This window comes from Podarcis muralis, chromosome 1 (genome assembly GCF_964188315.1).
Source record: "Podarcis muralis chromosome 1, rPodMur119.hap1.1, whole genome shotgun sequence".
NCBI classification, from domain to species: Eukaryota; Metazoa; Chordata; class Lepidosauria; order Squamata; family Lacertidae; genus Podarcis; species Podarcis muralis.
Genome location: NC_135655.1, coordinates 64,030,396 through 64,047,711, shown reverse-complemented (window position 1 = coordinate 64,047,711; position 17,316 = coordinate 64,030,396). Strand labels below are relative to the sequence as shown.

Here is a 17,316-nt window from a genome sequence, read left to right as displayed (position 1 = left end):
TTGAGGCCTATCTGACTGGGCAACTGACACACTTCCAGTTTCAGTGATCAAGACAACTTAAAAGCCTGCTAACAAATGAAGCATACAAATTAATAAACTGAATAAAGTGGAAAAAAATTAACCATTAATCCAAAACCTAAGGTTCTAACATAATCAGAGGTAATTTTTGATTTAAAGCATTTCATCCATGACTTCGTTTTATGCATTTGAAGCTCAGGGAGATACGGTATTTCTTAAGGGTTTTTAAAGAGGTTGAATTGAATGGTTGTGGTAGCCTTCAGTGGTATTCAACCAACTTTTACAGTACTTGGAGTAGACACATTGAAATTAATGAGCCTCTGTTATGGCCATTAATTTCATTGACGGTTAATTTCTAAGATTTTACATTGTGAATTGCCCTGAGATTTACGGATGAAAGGCATCATACAAATTTAATAAATAATAATAGTTGAGTCCAACAGTAATCAAGAAGAAAACGGTGCGTAGGGACTATAATGGGTGTTTCCATTGCAATTTATATAGTTTATATAAACTATTTTGCTGATTATTTGTTAGTTGCATCTATAATCCCTTTTGTATTTACCCATTCAGGGTATCCTTGCATGGGAGAAAGAGCATTTTCAAATGATGGCTGCTGTTCTTTTTAGAAACTGACTACTGAGCTCGCAGTTGGCCCACTGTGATTACTTCAGTTTGAAGGAAATGTATGACAGGTTGCCATTAGGATTTTCTCCTCAACAACAAAAATGTGGTTGTGTGGAATTTAGGCCATTGTTACCACTACTGTGGTACCATTGCAACTCCTCTTCTGTTTCTCATTGTTCTTTTCTATGTTGTGTCACTATTTGCCTGTTAATCTAGTTTTCCCCTGTGGATTTTGAGAAACAGCCTGGCTGCTTTATTTAGGACTATTTTAATATAGTGTTTATAAATACTTCCCTAAGATTTCCAAAGCGAGTGTTTTAGATTAACAGCAGTCTGCCAAGGCATCTGAGCACAAATAAACTGTGGTTCATCTTAATTATTGTTAGTTGAAACAAACAGGTTTCATACTTTCAAGATTCACCCAGTTTACGGCTTAGATACACAGAAGTGGAAGCTTCATATCTCTTCATGGTCATACTGGAGGAGGAGAAGGGAGCGCAGAGCTGAAGTCGTGGTGAGCTTTGTTCTTGTAACACTAAATTAAGGTCTGATTGTGCAACACATATTTTGCATATTCGTTCTGTTGCATATCTGTGACTGGCAAATTGACTTGTCAAGGTTTTGTGGCTAGATCTGAAATCTCCCTTTCCAGGTAGAGATGCACAACTGGCACTAAGACCTATGAGTACCTGTAACATTACTAAGGTTGAGCTATAATTTCCCTTCCACATTCCTATGCACTTGGCATTTAAGGGGATTGTCGAGAGTGGGTGGATATGTACAACTTAAGCTCAGTTTTAAGCACATATTTTAAACAGTGTGCGTAGCACTGGGTCATTTTTTAATTACTATTTCAGAAAGAGAAGCAACACAAGGTCCTGAAGAGAATCAAGATTATACTGGGTTAACCTTTGCTCCCTGTTCTGTCATTCCACCAAAAATCACTCTATTCAGCTGGTATTTGCAGTCACAGCTACATCTTCTAACAGCCCTTAGTTCTCTCAAAGCTCTAGCAAGACAGTTCATAGCATTCCAGAGGTAGAACAGAAGCATAGGAATCTGTTATACGAAGTAAAGACTATTGTTCTTTCTAGCTCAGAATCAAGGTATGATCACTCTGCTTTTGGCTTTTAAAGTTAATGAATTTGAATGAATAGATACAAATTGGTAATTAATGTCTCTGAATTTGAATGAGTATGGATATGTGTGGACTTGGAGAGGTATATATTGAATCTGTGTGGTGTGTATGTTAACGGCCGCACTCACTGGCATATGACACCAGAGTACCCTACCTACTGATTGCCATGTAGGGCTATGTTCTTGTTTCCATATTGAGGGCTATATTCTTGTTTCCAGGAAAGGATGCCAGATGTAGGTAGGAAACATGTTATTGGCCACAACTGCTACCTGCATCAATACAGTGTCTATTAGCCCTCCCCCATTGCAAAACTATTCCTTGGGTGAGGACTGACTCCATCCAGAACCAGACTCATGTACCATCTTAATCTCCTTGCTACATACAGTCAACTCCATTTGATCTGGATTGTTTTATTAAGCCTCATGCAGCTTATCAGTTCATTCGGATCCTATGACTAAGGGCTTGGTAGGAAGTAATCCATATTATATTGCTAGATTCATGTGTATCTTTTTTAAAAAACTGGATTGATCCCTGACATAAAATTATGCAGAATTTGTCTAGGCATTCCATCCAGCAATTATGTTGTGTAGTTCCTGGTTTGGCTTGCATGTAATTTTCAATTATAGTTTAGTGCTATATGGATGAGTCTGAGGGAGCCCAAGCAAAGAATCTCATCTTAGCATTATGTGTTATAAACGAACAATGGTTAGTTAAACCAACCAGCTTTATGACATGGTTTGAAGTTGTCTTAGGATCTGGGAACTTCTGCACGCACAGGAGATGCTCTGCTGCTGAGCTATAGCCCTTCTTGTTTAGCAACTAACCATTAAAAGTAAGAAAAATGCAGGCTCCAGGTTTGTCCAGCTGAGATTTGGCTTTGAAATTCTTTTAGCCCGGAAATAATTTTACCAGTCTGTCTTGTGGCCACACAGAATGAGGAGGAATGGACCATTAGCCTTATGTTTCTCTTGGACATGCTGGGGATCATTCATATGGCACTAAACCAAGGATAGCCAACATGGTGCTCTCCAAGTGTTGTTGGACTGTAACTCCTATCATTGGCTATGCTAATGGCTATGCCAGTTAGGGTTGATGGGAGTTGGAGTTCAGCAACATATGGAGCGCACAACATTGGCTACCTCTTGCTAAGCAATTGCTTAGTGTTACATGTTAAACAGCTCTCTGACATCTCTCCATAACGCCAATGCAGACCTGATTCTGAAATTTTATACTTTCTATAATTTAGTTGTAGGTGTCACATTGTTGTAACCTGGAAAACAAAACTCCTCTCAGTTTTTAGGTAGCTAGTGTTCATTCAGTTGAGCATATAATTAATTATCAACATCCTTTCAAGCTTTCTGGATATTTGCCATGCAAAGACTTAGATATTGCCAGTATTCTGCCTGAGTTATTTATTACACTTGGCTCAAATGAATCACTTTTCTGGTTTAACTAGGTAAGCTTATCATTGGTTTATACTGCTGCTTTAAATATTATTTTTTTAAAACTTCAGGATAATGAAAGCAAAAACAATTGATCTAAGAATATACATTATTTCTGCTGAAGAAACTAGGTAATGAATCATGAATTCTGTCACTAAGGGTTGCATCTGGTGTTAGTCCTGCTCAGAGTGGACTCACTGAAATTAATAAACATGACTAACTTGGGTCCATTAATTTCAATTGGTCCATGATTATGAGTTTGTAGTCCCAAAACATCTGGAGGGCCGAGCTTGCCTGTGCCTATCTACTGAGTATATAAAGGGAAATTTTAAAAAGGTACTTGCCTCATACCAAAATGGTAGGAAAGCAATACCAGGATTCTCCAGGCAATCCAGTCCCGAGTCAAAACCAGTACTTTCCGTTGATGCCAGACACTAACTGACACATGAACAGACAACCAGTACAGTTGGAAAAATCCCCAGGCCCATTCAATACACCTTGCAGCTGTATTTAGCAGTGTCCAAACTGTCCGGCTGTGTGCAAACTTTCTTCAAAGGCAACCCTACATATAATTACAGTACGGTGGAACCCACGTACTGTCCTCCTTATGAACGCTTTGGGTAACGAGCTCCGCTAACCCGGAAGTAGATGCTTCTGGTTGCAAACTTTGCCCCGGGATGCGAGCAGAAGTCGCGCGGCGGCAGTGGGAGGCCCCATTAGCGAAAGTGCACCTCAGGTTAAGAACGGTTTCGGATTAAAAATGGACCTCTGGAACGAATTAAGTTCATAACCGGAGGTACCACTGTAATTTAATTTGGTGGTTGCCAGATCTAAGTTACCTCTGCCTAGGTAGGCTTTGCAGGTAGTTCAGCAGCCTAAGCTGTTAGCTTTCCTCTGTAGAACTGAGTGACTTTTCTGTCTCCAGTGGCAAAGTCTGATCAGTGAGGACCCCCATATTGTTCCTTCAAGAAGAGCACAACCTCATCCAGTACAGGATTATGTCCACCAACCGAAGTAGACAAATCACCTACTAACAGGACCTCTGGATTGACCTTCATCCAATCCATTACAATACCTGGGCACTCATTTTAATACAAACATAAAGTTTATTTCAAAATGTGAAATAAACTGCAGACTGAACCCCAGGAACTTAGAGGAGCTTGGTCAGGACATGAGAACTCCATATTAAGTCATGCTTTGTTCTGTCTTTGTTTTTTTATTTCTTTCTCATGCGTCTCCAAATGCCTGAGCAAATCTCTAAAGTCATTATCCTGCAAGATTCTACATCTTCATGAGGGACAGGAATATTGGCACAGAACTGTATAATACTTTAAAAGTACTAAAGCCACCATAAATTTTCTTCTCCAAATGTTCTAGCTCAGTCTGCTACATTGCATGTAAAATTTCCAGGTCTTCAGATAATGTTAAGTGAAAGCGAACACTGTGAATTGACCTTTTTTCTTATATATATATATTATAAAAAAAACACCTTCAAAAAATCTACTAAAGAATGATGCCATGTTTCAAAACTATTTTCAGATAAGAAGGGAGATATTTTCTGCTAAATGTCATGCAATTTCCCAAAATGATATAATTTGCTGTGGCAGGTCTTCATTGACAAGAATAAGTGTGAGCACATTTAAAATAGGCCATCTTCTGGAAGTAGCAAGTGTCATTGGAATTATAGATTCTCATTGTTCTAATTTCTAATTATTGACAGATTTGGAAATGTTTCAATTCCAAGCAGCATTCCAAACAACAGTATAACACTTTTTCTCATAAGCACACTGAAAATTAATCACTCTTGTCATATTTATGTGAGGGTTTTTATATAAGAAATCAGCTTAATGAACATGGTGCTAAACATATATTATCACAGATTTTTCACTTTTCCTATTAATTTGTATGTGTGCGTGCATACACAAATACATCATGAATTGTAGAAGAGAGATAATTTTGTCCTAAGTTACATATTTTATTTATTTGAAAATGTATCCATTATTTTTCTTTGATAATTTTCTAAAACAACAATAAAATTTAAATTCACAGTTTAAAATATGACTATTCACTGAACAGAACTTTGCTTTGGTTCTATTTTTCCCAGTGGCAGGAGAAAACCAAAACAGAGCCAAATTTAACTTCCATTCTATTAAATTTTAAACAGTTATCTGGGGAAAAAATGTATAAATAAAATGTATCTCCCCTAGTAGTGCATTGGCCTGGCAATATATTTCAAGTCTACCATTGACTGGACTTAAGGTGATTTGAACAGTTTCTTTGTCATAATTTAAATGTAATCTGTTTCTGACTGTTGAAGAGCATGCTGTTAGAAAGTTTTCATATTATTGCCCCAAGTCTCCTTCAGTCTTCAACCTACTGCTGCATTTGAAAATCAGTTATGTTGTTATATTCTCCTTCAATATTTCCAGGCAGGAAATACTTGACAAAAAGTTTTTTTCTAATGCTATTATGCAGCTGAAGGATATTGACTTTATGCAATGACAGTGCCAAGGGCTCTTTGGATAACTATTAGAACACTATTTTCTCATCAGTGTGGGTAGTTTACATTGTAAAACTACTGGTGGCTGTTAATGTAACTCTGTCCTGAGTGTAATATAAATGAGGGATAACCAACATTGTGCCCCCTAGATGTTGTTGAACTGCAACACCTATCAGACCAGTACAAACAGCCAAAGATGCTCGGAGTTGTAGACCAACATCTGGACGGCACCACATTGGCCATCCTGCTATGCATACTTATTTGACAAAATCATTCAGTAATCTAGATATAACCAAAGTCCTAATAATTGAACAGAGTGCTTTCTTCAGAAACCTTAGGACAGGCTTCCTCAACCTCAGCCCTCCAGATGTTTTGAGACTACAATTCCCAGCACCCCTGACCACTGGTCCTGCTAGCTAGGGATCATGGGAGTTGTAGGCCAAAAACATCTGGTGGGCCATGGTTGAGGAAGCCTGCCTTAGGAGAAGCAACAGCAATGTAGAAGTAACAACTGAAGCTGCAAAGCAAGCTTCACCCTTAGATCTGATGTGAGCTAAAGTTATGTATACATATTGGCGTCTCATTCTGTGAAGAGAAATTATTCACGTATGCAAAGAGGTTCTTCCTTGTCCAGTGCATATTGGAGTCACTGTACTGTGTTCTTAAATCAGTTGTAATTCCATAGTTTTGATGGAAATAATTCTTGACACATATAAATTAGTTGTTCACTACAAATAATTTTTTATCTTGCAATTATCTTTTCAGGTTTATTAAAATACATGTTTACAACCTTGAAAAAAATATATTTAATTCCTATTGATTGTATGAGTTGCACATATGGATAGTTCATATAAAAGTTCAAACGAGGGGCTAAACATATTTTGATTGGCATACAAGTTGGGGTGTTTGTAATTTTAATCAAAATTTAAATTAAGACATACTTCAAATAATATGTCAGAATGATGCTATTGAATTTAAAGTCTAATGACAACTGCTTTCACTGCTAGTAAAAACATAGCCATTGTGCCTGTGGCAATACAGAATGGCACTTCAGAGCATGCAGAAACAAAGAAGTCAAGTATTTAAAGAACAGGGAGTGACTAAAACTGAAGATAGGAATGTGACCTGGCTATAACCATTGCAGCAAATTGTATTTTGGTTAGAAGACGTAATTATATTAAAGATAGTTGGATTTTCAATGCATAATTTAAATTTGGAAAAGTTGGTTATTAAAGCAGAAAAATGTTTTTTTGTTTTCTGTTAGGATCTATTGAATTAAATTGTAATAACTTCATTTTTTACAAAAGGGTCATAGTCTCAACCAATCCCCCCTCTCCTACCACCTGCACATAGAGAGCCAGACCATCGGTCTACCTAGTTTGAGTAGCTTATGGTGTGTGTGTGTGTGTGTGTGTGTAGCTTTCTGTTGCTTGCGGTCTGATTCATAGGGACCCATACAGCACATTGTACTATCTCCTGGGTTTGAGACAGGACATTCCCAGCCTTACCTAGATTGAACCTGGAACCTTCTGCCTGCAGAGCAAATGCTCCACCACAGAGTTGTAGCTCTTCCCCTCGAGGACTGCACCTCAGAAGATGTGGCCACTATTCTGACAAACAGCTGCTCAACAGGAAGGACTTTTGCTACCCAGGGGAATTAATCATGACCTGCTGCCTCCCATGGCCTAATAGGCATATAGGCATGAACCCTCAAGGTGTGAATTGAGGGACAGTTAATCAGGAGGATTCTAATCCACTCAGTGAGGTTGACTATCCCAACCACGCTTTCTTCAGCACCTTGGTGTTCGTGTTGGCCAGGCGATAGCAGCAGCACTGGTTGAAAATTCCTTGGCTCTTGAGGCAGTTGATGAGAGACACCAGCTCAGGTTTGGTTATTCTGGTACTCAAAGAAGCCCTAGGGAGCTTCAGTGGCAGTGTTGGTGGCAACAGTGGGAGAGGCACTGCTGCAGGAAATAATGACGATGGCAGTACCACCCGCAGCAGCTGGGATACTGAGCAGCAATGACTGAAGACAAATGGACTCAGCTTCATCCTTTAGCATTTTGCACAAATTCCTTAGCAGCACTTCAGTTTAAAGAAAGAGTTGCATGTCTGAAATGTATAGAAAAATATGGAAGAAACAGAGTATAACAATGCAAATTTCAAGATTAAAAATGCAGGTGTCTTTTGTAACTCATATTTTAGAGTTACAGTCCTAGTGGAGGAGCCAGTGACCAATGATATATATTCAACAAGATGTGAACAAAAAACCCAATCCAACATCATCTAACTGAAAGTAGTAGTACCAGTTAATAACCTAGGAGGGGCTGGTGAAACCGACCCTCACTGAGGATGCAGTCAGAGGGAGGCACAAAAACCACCTATCGGATGATGGAGTGTATGACATTTTTGTGTGTGGCGATGCACCACTGCTTTCGTGGCAAAATCAAACATGGGAGAAGCTTTGCATCCTTCTCACACTGCAATACAAAAGTGTGTTTTTGTTTTGTTTTGCCTTTCCTCCTTACCTTGCCCTCACTCAGAATGTTTCAAGTACTTGGGTCATGTAAAATGTTGTAATTTATAATGTGGCTATTGTGGCAAAGTGATTGTGGGTGTGCTGACACAGCAAGGGACCCTAGCTGCTCCTCTGCTCCACTTGCTTTCCAAAGGCCTTAGTCATGTTTTACATTAGCTGGATCAGGACCACAAGGGTGCTATGAAAACTTTTAAAATGTCACAATCATGTTTTAACCCTAGCTAAAAGGTACAGCGAAATTTATGCATTTGAATCAACTGGAAAAAATCACTTGCACCATCCTAAAAATTGTTTGTCTATCTTAACTGAAAGTATGATTGCTTATTTTACTGTATAAGTTGTTCCTATCCTTCACATTTATTTGCTGCAGCTTAACGTTACTGTTGAATAACTATTGTGCTTTTACGTGTGTGTTGTATGTGGAAAGATTTAATATTTAGCGCATCGTAGCAACAAAGGGAGTGCTTTGAGATGAGGATATTATATGAGGATATGAGAGAGCCAGTGTGGTGTAGTGGTTAGGAGCGGTAGTCTCGTAATCTGGTGAACCGGGTTTGCTTCCCTGCTCCTCCACATGCAGCTGCTGGGTGACCTTGGACTAGTCACATTTCTCTGAAGTCTCTCAGCCCCACTCACCTCACAGAGTGTTTGTTGTGGGGGAGGAAGGGAAAGGAGAATGTTAGCCGCTTTGAGACTCCTTAAAGGGAGTGAAAGGCGGGATATCAAATCCAAACTCCTCCTCCTCTTCTTCTTCTTCTTCTTCTTCTTTGAGATGAGGATATTAAAATTCACTCAATTTCCACTCCCTTTTTGACAACTGCAGTTTTTCCATTTTAGATTTTTTTGGACTTTGTTATTGCTTTGAAGATGAAAAGGCACCCTGGAAACAGCAAATTGTTATATCCATTTGCGCAACAACCTTTTTACCTCAAAGCTCCAAAATCTACTCCAGAGGGTCTTTACTTCCCCAAGAATCTGTGTGTTCCTATTAGAACTGAATAAAGTAACTATTCATTTTTTGTCATGGACCTAGTGAGGCTTATCAAGTTACATTTTAAGATCCCGAATGCCTTGCAAGTTGAATATTTTGACTCCCGAATGCCACAAACCCGGAAGTGAGTGTTGCGGTTTGCGAACGTTCTTTGGAACCCGAACGTCCGCCGGGGCTTCTGGTGCTTCCAATTGCTTGCAGGAGCTTCCTGCAGCCAATTAGAAGCCGCGCTTTGGTTTTCGAACATTTTGGAAGTCGGACAGACTTCCGGAATGGATTCCGTTCGACTTCCAAGGCATGACTGTATTCCATTTTAAATCTATAAGACTTGGGGGCAAGAACAATAGCATGCCCACTTTTGTTCTCTCCTACCTCACCCAGCTTGATAAAAGGTGTTGAAATACTGCGGCTTTTTCAGCATAGTGTGTTTTGGAAAGCAGTGAGTCAAACTCCTGGGATTGTTCCCACCCTATTCTTACTCTTTAGATTTGTATCCCAACTTTTAGCCAAATTGGTTCCCAAAATAATTGGTTAAGAGTTAAATACGTAACTACTATTTCAAATTCTAGATTTTCTGTGATGTTATGTAGGTCATTCAGACTTATAGAGGAGAATTAGGAAGTGAACTGTTAAATGGATCATTTGTGAGATACATTATGAATAGTGTGAACCAAAGCAAATGCAGGTTAAGAACCGGAGACAAGAACCTTTGCTTTTATGAAGCAAAGGTGATGAAAAGCATTTATTTTTGTAGATGGAGAAGTAAAATGTTCCTCTCTGATCAGTTACAGAGGCATGCTAAGGTGAATTTTAATTATGACTAAATTGTGGTATTACTCTTTCATACCCTGAACATCTGTTCCCTTCAGGAATGATGATTTATGCAGGCTATCAGTAGAGACAGCTTGCTACAGCTTATGTCACGGTTTGTGGGAAGATGGGGTCGTATTTCCAAAAATATCAGCTTTTATATGGATACCAGCCAGTGTGTTATTAAGGTAATAGGGGAAAGGGAGCACGATGTGTTCGCTTTTAATTCTGAAGCCAAATATTGACTTTACCTTTTCCCTTCCAGACCATCTGTTGTTAACGAAGAAGGCAACTTGGACACTGAATGGCCTAGTCTTTCCTAAAGGTATCAAGAGGAGAGAAACCAAGCCTGTACTATCCACATGTATGAAGACACTTACAGAGAAGCCCACTGTCAGATTTTTGGTGTTTAAGAACTGTATGGGGCAGGATGGTTATGAAATATCATCTCCCCCAGACCAGAATGAAAAGGTAAGCTTGCATGTGGCAGAGCACAAATATGTGAAATATATCATTCCCCTAATGCCCTTATATTACTTATTTATCCATTTTACTTATATGATTGCAATAGAGATTCAGCAACAGATTTTATTTAAAAAAATATACCCACACCCAGTTCACTGGACTGATGTTATTATGCACTGCAGTTATTGTTTTTGTTTTAATTAGGCCATTATCTTCCATTGTTCTACTCTGGAATTGCCCCCATTCATGTCCATGTAACCACTTCAAAAAAGACACAGTAATTCAAAATGCAGAACATCATGGTGGCTTTTTTTTACTGCCTTGGTGTACTTATTATGTCCATGGGGTAGAAAAGATGAATAAATTTGTATCGGTCAAGTTATAGAGCTTTGCAAAGACTTTATAAGTACATATGCTTGTTTTTTTTTAATTTGTGTGGAGGAAAAAAGAAAAACAAGAAGGTAAAGAAACTTGAAGGAATTACATGATATGGAGAACAGCAGAAAGGGAATGGAGAATGGAGATTTAAAGAAAGTAGAAATGGTAGCTTCTTAGGTCTTGCCTGGTGCAAAATGAGAGAGGTAGAACAAAACAAAAGCCTAAAACTTTGTGTCTCTTTGCTTAATCAAGTTTACTTCTTTTTTATACTCTTTCCCCTAAGCAAAATATTAGGGTAGGGATGAACGATATGTTTTCATGAAAGAAATAAGATTCTATTGCAAGGACTCCAAAGTTACCACTTTCCGTATTCTTCTCTTCCTTGGCCTGACATTTTTCTTAGTTACTCCAACTGACGTTTGGTAATATGGTCCCTTATAGCAATATTTGGGGGATCACATAGAAAGGGAGACAAAACAGTTTGCTTATTCAGATCGAGAGCAGTACAGTGTGGGAAACACTGGCCTCTCTGCCTCAGGTCTCATCCACACGTTTGCCTGACCCATATTTTGATTGTATTGTGTCTTGATTAATTTCCTCAGCTCTGGGAGCCTTTCTTGTTCTAGGGCTGTGCCTTGTCAAAATCCAATCTTATCCACTGAATCAGATCTTATCAGATGTGTGGAAAATCTGAAGAGAGCTTTTGCTTAACTGAGCTTCAGTTCGGGTAAGATTGGGTTTTCACAAGGCACAGCTATGGACCAATGAGAAAAGTTCTCAGATCCAAGGTAATAAGTGCACAGTATGATCAAAATACAGGTCAAGCTAAAGTGTGAAAGAACCTTTAGTTGGCTTTGGCTGATTGGCTAATGAACATTGTGACTTCTACACATTCACTATGTGATCGCTGATTGGTTGGTATCACTTGAGGAATGTGGAATCAGCAGAAGAAATAAGTAGAAAGAGGGAACCTTAGTTGTGAAATGCCACAAATAAAGGTAGAATTAAGGGCACATGGCAGTCCCTACAAAATCATTACTTTCTCCCTAGAAAACAAACTCTGTAACCATACAGTGTATTCCAAATATTTTTTAATTCCTTTAAAAAAAAAATTCTAAAGTTTTCCATATTTAGTGAAACTATTTTTAATTTGTGAAGTTTTTAGATGCTTGTACCATGAGACTGAACCTTGTTTCACCAGCAAAGTATATGTATAATATGCATGGAGAAAAAATTGAAGATCTCTTGAGTGGTAAGTAGAAATTACTATACATTTTGCAGTTTTTTATTAGTATAAATGAATGCCATGCATCAGCTACTGTATATATAAATGTGTGAAAAAAATGAAGGCAATTGGAATTACTGCCTTATATTTCAAAAGCAGGCATATGTATATTTATCAATATGAACTTAGTATCAAAAATTATTATTCCACTATGCTAAAAGAGAAGAGAGAATTCATATGCAAAAGTCTCACCCTCTTTGATAATCCATAGCATCTGGTTGCAGCCTTTTGTGTTTCAGTCTTGATTTTAGCCTGGCATTTTAAGCTTGCTGTGAACTGACATTTGTGGCTACTTCTTAAGGTCAGGAAAATAGTTTTTAGCCAGGGTACCTGATGAGGAGAACCCTACCAGATCAGACTGAAGGTCCATCTACTCGTATCCTGGTCTCTGTGACCAAGCAGATGCATTGGGAAGGTGTGCAAACAGGACATGGGATCGATGGCACTCGCCCCATTCATCTTCCTCAGCAGTTGGTATTCAGAGGCATTCCACCTGCAGTACTGGAGGCAATAGTCAGCTGTCATGACTATTAGACATTGATGGCCTTATCCTCCATGAATTTGTCTAATCCCCCTTTAAATCTCTCCAAGTTGGTGGCTATCACTATATTTTGTGGTAGTGAATTCCATAGTTTCATCCTCTATTCTGAAGAAGTACTTCCTTTCGTCATTCTGTGTTCAGCATCATTGGAATATAGGAATAAAACCCTATATCCATTTTACCCACACCATGCATAGCTTTTTCACACCTGTCATGTTCTCCAGCTATAGTAACTTTTCCTCATAGGGGAGCTGATCCAGCCCCTTACTCACTTTGATTGTTTTCCCCCGTCCCCTTTTCCAGCTCTACAATATTCTTTTGGGCTTGCAGCAACCAGAGTGTTGGCAGCTTGGTTTTGCCTTCCTTGTAGCCAGTAGGCTGCAATTTGTGGCTGGTCTTGCTGGACAACCCAAAACATCTGGCTCCAGCACCCTACCTATCCTTCTTGTCCCCGATCTCATACTGCGACTCCATATGAGGTCATGGACAATCTATGCTCTTCTTTCCAGCTCCAGGTTGTATGGGGTGTGTGTGAAGCCTGCAATTGCACTGGCCTTTGGAAGAGCTTGGCAACCCCACACTACTGCAGGGATGATTCTCATCTTCCTCTCCAGTGCCAAACCTAGAGCTGAGACCGGGAAGGCTGGAGTCTAGTTTTGTATGCCAATGCCTTCTATGCACCTTGGCAGCCCATTGCTGAAACACCAGACTGAGCCTTCATCTTTGGCTCAGAACTGGAAAGGGGGCAAAGAATCTTAACCATGGATAGGCAAACTAAGGCCCGGGGGCCGGATTCGGCCCAATTGCCTTCTAAATCCGGCCTGTGGACGGTCCTGGAATCAGTGTGTTTTTACATGAGTAGAATGTGTCCTTTTATGTAAAATGCATTTCTGGGTTATTTGTGAGGCATAGGAATTTGTCCCCCCCCCCCCCAAAAAAAAATAGTCCGGCCCCCCACAAGGTCTGAGGGACAGTGGACCAGCCCCCTGCTAAAAAAGTTTGCTGACCCCTGATCTTACACATTGCTGTGGTACATTTCTGAGCTCATTGCAGCTTTGAAGACTATCTACATACTTCCTCAGCTCCAAATGGGAGAGGATGTTTGGGGTTTCTTTTGCCATTCTTCCCAGAAGTGAACCAGGTGGAAGTGAATCCGCAACCTGATTGGCCTACAGGCGAATCCCGGAATTAGCCAATCACCTGGGGCCCATTGTGTAAATAATGTATATAAAGCAGACATTCTGGGGGAACTTCCATTCTTCCTCACCACTATGAGCTGAATAAAGAGCATGAAATCCACTCTCGACTCCAAGTATATCTCATGCAGTATTTAGGATTGTGAGCAGAATTGTGGATTCCTGTTTGTAGTAACTCTCGGAATACATGCTCTTCAAATTTTGTGTTACAGTTCAAAGTTTGCTTTGTGGCTGCACCTTATTCTCTTGAATTCCCAGCCTATTTGTATTAGGGAGGCACATACATTTTACCATTTCCAGTGCCTGCTAAAAATGTTTTTGTTTATGCAAATCTATCCAGACATGTAATTTTATTACATACATTTGTGTTTGTTTGATTTTTTTAAAAAAAAACCCCTGATGTTTTTATCTATATTTTGGTAATGTTATTGCTATTTTAATGAATATTTGATACCATTTTATGTAAACTACTTAGACTTTGTTATTGAACAGTATATAAACCTTGCTAAATAAACAAATACATTTTATTCTAAGGTGCAAAAATAGAATGTGTAGCTAACTAGCTTCTGGCAGTCATACTTAACAGATGCAGTTGATCATGTTTTACTTTATTTTAACAGAGATTAATTATGCATGGCTGTTTGTCACAAAGCCGTGGAAGCAATGAGTAGATTCTTTTTCAAGTCTTCAGACGCTATTGGTCAAGATTAAGCCAAAGTTAATCAAGTTTAGAACCCATTGGTTTAAATGGTAGTGTTGGGCATCTGCTTTCATTGAAATTAGTAAGACTTAAGTGCTCATTGGACTGTGCTCATTGTTGTTTCATTACTAAATGCAATCGCTTCTGGTTATTTGCTTTTACTTTCCTTGATTCCGCACATCACTCTTTGAGTAACATGTTGCAGTAGCCAGCCACCAGCTAAAAATGTCACTAGTTGATAGCATACCTAAGGCTAGCATAACAAATTTATTTGCTTTGAGGCTTAAATAATGGTGACAGAGTTGTTTCAAAGTTATAGTGCTGATGATACTTTTATTGCCGGAGTTATTGAAATATATTGATAATACAAGGAGTGAAAAAGAATTGAATAATAAAGTTGAACACTATTTTTGTTTGTATAGAGAAAGATGTATAAATAGCCTTTCTACTTTGACCTGTGTAGACTTTTTCTATAACATTGTATGTACAGTGATAGAAGTAGGAAAGAGGCATAAAGTCTATTGGAAAACTACCAAATGTCCCCTGCAAATGGGCCCTATTCAGAATCAGTAAGCGTATGATGAGTGATTTGGTTTTGAATATCGCCTTTAGATTCCATGCTGTTACAAGGCCAGCCCCGAACATGGCAACTCTTATTTCCACACACAGTACCTCTTCACTCTCAATTTAACCCAAAAATCTGATGAACCCATTACTCCATACTTGATTTCATGGAACAAGGAGTAGATATAGTTACAAATGATCAATCACAAGCCGTGAACCAAAGCAGCAAGGCATTAACAATTCACACCATTTTGGTCCACTTGCTCAAGCAGAAGATGTGGCAGCATATTTAATACACAGCGACTTCACTCAGTTTTAGAAAAGACATGACTCATGTTGCATTTTAGAAATGAAGGAATTTTATAGGATTTCATGCTCGCTACCCATTTGGGTGTCAGAGTTCACGAACATCTAAACAATTAACGTAACCAGGTACTCTGTAAAGGCCACAAGGGACGAGTATCTAAATTAAATGTTACTCAAGTAAAGTAAAAAATGACCCAAGAAACGTTTCATCCCCAATAAAGCCATGTTCTGTTAGATTGCATTATACAAATCAGCATCTTGTTCTGCAGTATTGTAACACTGTAGACCCCACAGGCATATGCCGTCAATTTAATGGGATCAGTGAAGAAGCAAGGCAGCTGTGAAAGATTGCTTTAAGTACAGCAATCGTGTGCTTGTCATTCTGCTCAATAGTGGAAAAATCCAAATTCGGGTAGGCATCAGTATTTAAGAGAGTGAATGCTAAAGCATCTCTCATAAGTACCTTGGGGACAATAAGATTTGACATATAACACATAAACAAAAGTACACAACAGCTGTTAGATTAGTTTTGTTTGAGTAAAATACGTCAGGATCATTTAGACATAGCATGTGTTCCCTCCATCACTCAGGCTGAGTCTGCAGACCACACTTTTGAATATTGTACACCAAGGGCTGAGAGTCCCACAGTTGCATCAGGATTACCAAAACAGTATGGGGAAAAAAACATCCAGCTAATTGTATGCTTGATTAAAAACTCCCACCAGTCACACAAGAACAAAATCTTCTTTAAAAAATCATTTAAATCTATTTGATGAAGGCGGCGGAAACCAAATGTTTATTTAAGTTTTGATTGAATGCCCTACATGGATTTTTAAGATGCTATTTCAACATTATTATTATTTATCCAGGCTTTTGTTTTGAAACACATTTCTTATTATTTTTTTTCTACTATTGCCCATAAGAACACCCTGAGATATCAGTTACATTAAGAGGGCTGAAAAAGATAAATTGGTGGTATCTGGCAGCTACTTCAAATATATGACGTAAGGGGCCACAAAAAGAGACTAACAAGAATAAGAGAGTGGTAACCTGGTAGAAGGGTGATTATAATTCTTATACTGTAGTTTTTAATCTGTTGTTGTTGTTTAGTCGTCTTAGTCATTTCGACTCTCCATGACCCCATGAACTAGAGCATGCCTTGGAAACTCTCACTTTCTTCTCAAAGCTTCTCCTTTTTATGTCCATTGAGTTTTCTTGGCAAAATACTGGAGTGGTTTGCCAGTTCCTTCTCCAGGTGGATCACATTTAGTCTAAACTCTCGACTATGACCTGTCCATCTTAGGTGGCCCTGCATGGCATAGCTCATAGCTTCTCTGAGTTATTCAAGCCCCTTTGCCACAGCAAGGCAGTGATCCATGAAGGGGAGTTTTTAATCTAGATACGTACAAAATAACTCAAATAGTTATTAAGTAAGGCTGAAAGGTTTTCACTGTATGGCAGTAAGCCATAGCATCTGAAGTTGCTTTCTTCCAGTGTGTGGTATAGCAGAAGTATCAGGTCAGCGCCATTTCCCCTCGTCACAAAGAGGTCATGAGCCCCGCAATCCCAACTGGCTCAGGGCTGGGTTGGCAGTTGCTGTCAGAGCAGGAAGAAGAGGGGAGGGTATGGAGGACTCCATTGGCAGGGAGAAGCCTGAGGTGATGTCAGCTCTGCTCCTTTGCCTTTAGAGGCTGGGAAGCTCCCTGTCCTGCCCCACCCATGACATGGAGAGATTCCCTAGCAATGGAGGAGAGCATTGGACAGTCAGGAGGTGAAGAGCCAGTGGGGCTGACCCCCATCACATCACCAATGGCAG

General features: G+C 39.2%; 1 protein-coding gene across 4 annotated transcripts in view; it reads left to right on the top strand.

Moving 5' to 3' along the window:
- Positions 1 to 17,316, top strand: part of DCDC1 (doublecortin domain containing 1) — a 236,479-nt gene that overhangs the window by 25,261 nt on the left and 193,902 nt on the right. For all 4 annotated transcript variants that reach the window (XM_077929881.1, XM_077929878.1, XM_028729825.2 and 1 more), the window contains exons 6-7: positions 10,331 to 10,536; positions 12,067 to 12,160. In XM_077929881.1, coding sequence (XP_077786007.1) covers positions 10,331 to 10,536; positions 12,067 to 12,160 — 300 coding nt within the window. The remainder of the gene's footprint in view (positions 1 to 10,330; positions 10,537 to 12,066; positions 12,161 to 17,316) is intronic.